The 7,981-nt window shown below is 44.2% G+C and overlaps 1 protein-coding gene across 1 annotated transcript in view; it reads left to right on the top strand.

Moving 5' to 3' along the window:
* Positions 1-1,156: 1,156 nt before the first annotated feature.
* Positions 1,157-7,981, top strand: part of LOC121137123 (aprataxin and PNK-like factor) — a 31,853-nt gene continuing 25,028 nt past the window's right edge. Inside the window, exon 1 of the mRNA XM_040739027.1 lies at positions 1,157-1,447. Coding sequence (XP_040594961.1) covers positions 1,206-1,447 — 242 coding nt within the window. The 5' untranslated portion in view covers positions 1,157-1,205. The remainder of the gene's footprint in view (positions 1,448-7,981) is intronic.

The following is a 7,981-nucleotide window of genomic DNA, read 5'->3' as shown; positions in this document are numbered from 1 at the left end:
TTTCTCAGAGAACACGTTATTTTCTAACACTGAGAACCTCGATCATATACAAAACAAAAACAGTCCTAGCTCCTCTTCTCTTGGATTCTGCATTTGCCTTTTGGTTGGGTGAGACAGAGTGTCCTATAGCAAGGCTGGAATCAAGACCACAACTTGAACTGCTGGACCCCTGTGTCCCCTTCCTAATTTAATAATTGCCATGTACTCACCTTTATGGGCCCTTAGTTGTTTTCCTGTTGACTTAAAAGTGAACCTAAGTTTACTGATATTTTAACTACCATTGGTGCTCCAAGGACCCACAGTTGGTGCCCCACCTCTTAGACCTAAGCCTCCCAGGATTTCTGGTCCGGTTGTCACCAGCTTGTCTGCAGCCACCAAATGTAGGTTTAATTAAGACTCTATTGTTCTATTTACCAATAAAGACCCAAGAGTCAGATACTGACGGGAAAACCTGGAAAATCTGAGAAGTGAAGAAGCAATCAGCTAACCATCCCATTTGAACTGATACCAAACAAGTAAAGTGTCTCTCTGTCTATCCCACAGCAAATGACCTTAATCCCTAAAAACCCCCGTACTCATTCTGTTACATCTCCTTATCCCTATTCCTTACTTCTCCATCCTCTCTATACCCAATTCCTATCAACACTTTGCTGGCTCCACCCTCTGATCCGAGGTTAATTTTATGAACACAGTATCTAGGTATGCTGGCTTTCCCACAGAGCTCCTATAAGAGCTGACACTAAAGAACTCTCCACAGGGTGGGCACAGCTAGTTGGCTCATTTCTCTGAGTCGATGATTGGGAAAAGTGGCAGCCTGATGGCCAGTGTCTACCCATCATCACTCTTAATGTGCACTGCTTCTTATGGGCCAGAACACAATGGGACCACATGTGACACAGGAAACATATCTTCCTGCAGTTACCTAGAGGAATTCTGGAGATCAGTGGAGACAGTTCAGAGTGTAACTCCCAAAGGCTCCTCCTCTTCTTGGGATACATTGCAGGAAGACACCATGACACAAGAAGAAGACATTAGTGAGCAAGTGAACATCACACAGAAAGAGGTCATGAATGAGGAAGGTACCATCACACAAGAAACCACCATAACCCAGGAAGTGTCCATCACAGAGGAAGTGATTATAACCCACCCAAGAAGCCACCACAAAAGAAGCAACCATAACCCAGGAAGAGGATGACACAACTGAAATGACCATGACTCAGGATGACTCTATCACAGAGGAGAATGCCATCACCCATGGCCAGCCTGAGGTTGCTGGCCCAGCTTCCTTCCAAACCCTGAGATGCCCGAGGTGGAAGGGGGTCAAGAAAGCAATGGTGAACTGCCTCAGACACCTGTGCTGCTGCCTGGCCCCTGCCAAGAGAAGCCATGACTCCTGTAAGAACCTAGGTCCAAGGAAACAGGATCGTGGAGTCACCCACAGAACCAGGTGGGGACACTTACTTCATTTTACTCATTCTTTGCCTCCTGTTCTTTGTGATAGAGGATGACTATGCACACTTGTGGCACACTTGTGGCACACTTGTGAACTTAATAACCTGTCCCTTCATACAGACCAATTCCAGAGGATCCCTTCCAGTGTGACCTCAGGCTTGTTGAGCCAGAATTCGACAGCAGAGATGCTGACCAAAGCAGGGAGCACAGGAGGAGGGGGCATCGGTAAAGCAGGCAGTGGGTTGCTTAGGTGCTGCAGGGCCAGCACAGTAAGTTCTGTGTGATCCAAAGTCACTAATGTTCTCTGTTCTGTGTCTCTACTTTGTAGTGCTGAAGAGGTCAAGACCCAGCTCTGTGGATTGTGAGCCATGGGTTGGGGATCGGGCTGGCTGAGATGCGGAATATCTATCCAGGACCTTCTGGCTTTCATAGTTTCCGTGGAGATGTCGAGTGTAATTCTGATATGTTTGTCTTTGTATGTTACTTGGCCTTTTTCCTTTGCTGCTTTTAATATTCATTCATTCTTTATTTTGTATGTTGGTTTTTTTGATTATTATGTGGTGAGGGTACTTTTTTTTGTTGTTCAGTCCATTTGGTGTAAGCTTCTTGCATTTTCACAGGCATCTCCTTCTTCAGGTTGGGAGAGTTTTCTTCTATGATTTTGTTGAATATGTTTTCTGCACCATGGAGCTGGGCTTCTTCACCTTCTTCTATACCTATTATTCTTAGGTTTGGTCTTTTCACGGTGTCCCATATTTCCTGGATATTTTGTGTTAAGAATTTGTTGGATTTAAGACTTTCTTTTATCAATGAATCTATTTCCTCTAGTTTATCTTCAGTGCCCAAGATTCTGTCTACAATCTCTTGCATTCTGTTAGTTATGTTTGCATCTGTAGTTCCTGATTGTTTATTCAGCCTTTCGATTTCAGGCATTACCTGAGTTTGTGTTTTTTTTATTGTCTCCATTTCAGTTTTCAGGTCTTGAACTGTTTGAATTGTTTCCTTTATCTGTTTGATCATTTTGTCTTGGCTTTCCTTGCTTTCTTTAAGTGTTTTGCTGATTCATTGGTTTTTGGGGGTTTGTGTTTTCTTCCATTTCTTTAAGGGATTTTCTCATATCATTTGAGGGCCTCTATCACTTTCAGGAGGTTGTTTTGAAGGTCATTCGTTTCTGTTTCATCTGTGTTGGTATATTCAGGTCTTGCTGGTGTAGAGTTTCTAGACTCTGGGAGTGTCATACTGGTTCCTCTGTTGTTGGCTGTGTTTTTATATTGCCTTCTTCCCATCCCTTCTTTTAGTGGGAGCTCATGGGGTTTCTTCCTCTCCTGTTGGGTTTGGGTCTAAGGATCCCTTCCAGTGTTTTCCAGCAGGCCCAATACTCTGATGGGAGCAAGTGGTTCTGGCACTCCCTCAAGCTCAGGGTAGAGACCACAGGGGACTAAAGACTCAATCCCAGGGCAGGGGCTAAAGCACAGGGCAGAGAATGGAGGGCACTGAAGACTGAGGTGTGGCCAGTCTCAGGTTAATCCTTCCAGGAGGGGCGGGTCCTCTCTAGGCACAGAAAATGCTCAGGGAGATGGAATCAGGGGAATGTTGGTTGTTGGTGCCCAGAGCAGAGCCCTCACTCACCTCAAGCACTGGGCAGGGGGGCCGGAGAGGGCTGAAGACTGAGGTGTGGCCAGACTCAGGGTAATCCAACCCAGGAGGGGCAGGTCCTCTCTAGGCACAGAAAATGGCCACGGAGATGGAAGAAGAGGGATATTAGGAGTTCAGACTCAGAGCAGGGCCCCCACTCACCTTAAGGCCAGGGCAGGGGCCTGAGGGCACTGAAGATTGAGGTGTGGCCAGATTCAGGTGATCCTTCCGGGTGGGGCAGGTCCTCTCTTTTGCAGATGAATCTATTTGCTTTTTGTTTATCTTCAGTGAATGAGATTCTGTCTTCCATCTCTTGTATTATATAACTTATGGTTGCATCTGTAGGACCTGATTGTTTATTCAACGTTTCTATTTCTAGCATCACCTCAGTTTATTTTTTTTATTGTCTCCACTTCTCTTTTCAGGCCTTGAACTGTTTGAGTTGTTTCCTTCATCTGTTTGGGGTGCTCAGGTCTTGCTGGTGTAGAGTTCCAAGACTCTGGTGGTGTCATATAAGTTTTTCTGCTGTTGTATGTGTTCTTACACTGTCTTCTTCCCATCTCTTCTTCCAATGGGTATAGGGGGAAGACTCTCCCTCTCCTGGTGTGTATGCGTTCAGGGGTCTCTCTTCCCCTATCCTCTTTCTTTCTCTCTCTCCCTACCCACGACTCCCTCACTTTTTCCTGGATGGAGGATGGGCGAGACAGGGTGGCCCATGATACTGGCTTCTTTCTTCTGCCCCCTAGCACCTCTAAAATGGTTTCTTATTTAAATAAATGTATTTTTTAAAAAATTCTTTCTTAAGATATCCTATTGTTCCCTTGGCACCTATATTGTCTGCAGGAATTGATTTAAATATGCTAAGATTGTTGTACATTTTGTATTTTCTCAGTCCTACCTCATTAATAACAGTGCTCTCAATGTAAGACTTTATGAATTTTAACTTAACTTACTAAGTGAATATGTATTTACATTACTCATTATATATAAAGACATATTACAGTTGGCAACAAAGAAACTTGAATTCCTGTATCTTACCCATGTTTTTGAAGCATTTCTATTACAATTTTGTTTTGGTTTTTCGAGACAAGCTTTCCCTGTATTGTTTTGGAGGCTGTCCTGCAACTCACTCTGTAGACCAGGCTGGCCTCAACTCACAGAGATCTGCCTGTCTCTTCCTCACGAGTGCTAGGATTAAAGGCATGAGCCACCATTGCGTGGCATTTCTATTACAATTTAAAATGGTGATAATATATTTTACTGGTAGCTTGCTTAAATATGAATCTTAATTTAGAGAACTGAAATAAACATTTGACTTAATACAATTTGTATTATGTTGCTTTCATAATGACTCAATGGAGCATTGACATGCTAATGGTTTGACTATTGTGGTGATGCAATGTTTATGATCTAATAAAGCCACTGAAGATCATACTGCAAAGCTAGCCACACTAGCTAGTTACAGAAGCCGTGCAGTGTTGGCACATTCCTTTAATCCCAAGACTCAGGAGACAGAGGAAGATGGATCTCTTTGAGTTCAAGACCATCCTGGGCTACATGAGAGTGAATCCATCTATTAGAGAAACAGAGTTCATGTCTTAATCCCAGCTTTAGAGAGAATATAAGGAGCTCAGTGCTGTCTCAGTAGCAGTCTAAGATTTGGTGAGGAGCGGTTTCGTCTGTAGACACAATGTCTGGTTCAGGGGATCGCCTCCTTTGTCTGAGCATTGTCTGAGGTGAGGACACTCCAGTGGCCTGGCTGCTTTGCTTCTCTGATCATCAGCTTGAACACCAATTTTTGTTTCTAGGGTTTTTCTTTTGGTGCTACAGACTATTGCTAAAATATTAAACCAGAGATATTATTTTCTTAAAATAGATTTTACATGTTTTAAATTATGTACACATATGTAATGTATATATGCCTGATATGTATACATCATGAACATATAGTGTACTTGTGTGTATGTGTGTATGTTCTAAAGTGCTCACAAAGGCTAGAAGAAGGTGTCAGTTCTCCTGGAGCTGCAATTATGTGAGATTGTGCATTGTCTGTCCTGGGTGGTGGTAAATGACTTCCAGATATCTACAAGAACGACAAGTACTCTTTAACTTTTAAACTCTACTTTTTTTCTATTTTTATTGTATATACCAACCCCAGTTCCCCCTCCCCCCCTCCCCTTCACCCAGGTCCCAACTCCTCCTTTCCTACCCCCAACCCACCCATTCCTATGAGGGATCAAGCCTCCCTTGGGGAGTCAACAAAGTCCAGCATATGATAGAGTCTACATCCAGGAACTGTTGGAAGCAGTGACCCCCCACCAAACATGAGGCTGAGCTCCATGTGTTCAGTAGAAGAAAGGGAAGACCCCAGAGAATAGGTGCTCATGAGCTCTGGACTGTAGGTGAGGAACCTGTACGGGACCTAACTAGGCCCTCTGCATGTGGGTGGCAGTGATGTGGCTTGATCTGTTGGGAGGCCCCTGGCAGTGGGACAACAGGCGCTCTTAACTGCTTACCCATCTTTCCAGTCCCAATGCTTTTGAAATTTTTCTCAAGCAGAGCATTTTTCCATGAATGGATTTAGTCATAAATTCAACAGTTGTATGTAATAGAAGGAATTCTTGTTTCGTATGAGGGCAAATGCACAAGCACAGGCGCTGTCATGGTTTCTCAGAGAAGACATCATACTATATATCAGAAACCTGTAGGATGTCATAGTAAGCTTGGAATTGCTTAGATGAGAGTAGCCAGATTCCTCAAATCCAACTTCTTGAGATACTTTCTATGATTAACTTCTTTAAATTAACCTCACATTATGGATTTGTATTGTCCTGGATCTTGATTTGTTTTCATGACATCTTTCCAATTTTAAAACTTCTATTCATCCATGTAAGTATATGTTACATTCTTACAGCCAGCACTAAAAATGTGAAGGATTCCAAATTGAAATGCGTGTGTTCATGTTTGTGTGTTAGGTCCATGTGTGCATGTGTGTATGCACGAGTGCATGCATGTGTGTGAATGCATGCATCGGTGTGGGCATATGTGCGTGTATTGTATGCATGTGTGCAGGCATGCTTGTGTGCAAGTCTGTGTATGCATGGGTGCGTGCATGTGTAGGTCTGTGCATGTGTGTGCATGTGTGTGTGCAGGCATGTAGGTGTGCAAGTGAGTGTATGTGTTGTACGTGCATGTGTGGATGCATGTGTGCATGTGCGCATGCTTGTGTGCGGGCATGCATGTGTGCAAGCATGCTTGTCTGTTTATGTAGGTGTGCATGCATGCATATGTCTTTGCATGTGTGTGCATGTGTGTGTGCAGGCATGTATGTGTGCAAGTGAGTGTATGTGTTGTGCATTCATGTTCAGGCATGTGTGTGTGCATGCATGTGTGCAGGCATGCTTGTGTGCTTCTCTGTGTACATAGGTGTGCGTGCATGCGTATGTCTGTGCATGTGTGTGCATGTGTGTACGTGCATGCTTGGGTGTATACATATGTGCCTGTGTGTGCTTGTGTGTGTGCAGGCATGTATCTGTGCAAGTGTGTATGTGTTATGCATGCATGTGTGCATGCATGTGTGCATGTGTGCATGCATGTGTGCATGTATGCATGCATGTGTGCGGGCACACATACATGGGTTCAGGCATGTGTGTGTGCATGTGTGCAAGCATGTTTGTGTGCTTGCCTGTGTATTTAGGTGTGTGTGCATGCGTATGTCTGTGCATGTGTGTGCATGTGTGTGCATGCATGCTTGGGTGTATACCTATGTGCATGTGTGCATGTGTGTGTGCAGGCTTGTATGTGTGCAAGTGTATGTATGTGTTGTGTGTGCATGTGTGTATGTATGCATGCACGTGTGTGGGCACACATACATGGGTGCAGGGTTATGTGTGTGTGCATGCATGTGTGCAAGCATGCTTGTGTGCTTATCTGTGTATGTATGCGTGCATGCATGTGTATGTAGGTGCATGTGTGTGCATGTGTGTGCGTGCATGCTTGGTGCATACATATGTGCATGTGTGCATGTGTGTGTGCAGGCATGTATCTGTGCAAGTGTGAATGTGTTATGCGTGCATGTGTGCATGAATGTGTGCGGGCACACATACATGGGTTCAGGCATGTGTATGTGTGCATGCATGTGTGCAAGCATGCTTGTGTGCTTGTCTGTGTATGTAGGTGTGCGTGCATGCGTATGTCTGTGCATGCGTGTGCATGTGTGTGCATGTGTGTGTGCATGCTTGGATGCATACATATGTGCATGTGTGTGCAGGCATGTACGTGTGCAAGTGTGTGTATGTGTTGTGCGTGCATGTGTGCATGCATGTGTGCATGCATGTGTGCATGTGTGCATGCATGTGTGAGGGCACATATACATGGGTGCAGGCTTATGTGTATGTGCATGCACGTGTGGAAGCATGCTTGTGTGCGTGTCTGTGTATGTATGTGTGCATGCATGTGTCTTTGCATGTGTGCAAGTGTGTGTACGTGTGTGAAAGTGTGCAGGCATGTACATGTGCAAGTGTGTGTATGTGTGTTTATGCATGTGTGCGTGCACCTGTGTTTTCATATGTGTATGTGTGCAGGTTTGTGTACATGTATGCATGAGCATGTTTGTGTACGTGTGTGTGTGCATATATGGGTGTGTGTATGATTCTGTGTAAAATAGGACTTTTACATTTACTATGGATACCTCACTGAACCTAACACCTAGAGCTCTATGTGGGGTTTTTGTTATACAGGGGATGCCTTTACCTCACAGCACTTGGTAAATAGATGTGTATGTGGGGCATTAATTGTATGGAAGCTACCTTTCATGATCCAATAGGGAGCTGTAAATTCATTGAGTATGTGCATGGGTTTGTTGGAATATGTGTGTCAAATGTGTTTCTGGGTG

The sequence above is a fragment of the Mesocricetus auratus genome, unplaced genomic scaffold (assembly GCF_017639785.1).
Source record: "Mesocricetus auratus isolate SY011 unplaced genomic scaffold, BCM_Maur_2.0 Super-Scaffold_100676, whole genome shotgun sequence".
In the NCBI taxonomy this organism is placed as follows: Eukaryota; Metazoa; Chordata; class Mammalia; order Rodentia; family Cricetidae; genus Mesocricetus; species Mesocricetus auratus.
This window is presented reverse-complemented; position numbering and strand designations above follow the sequence as displayed.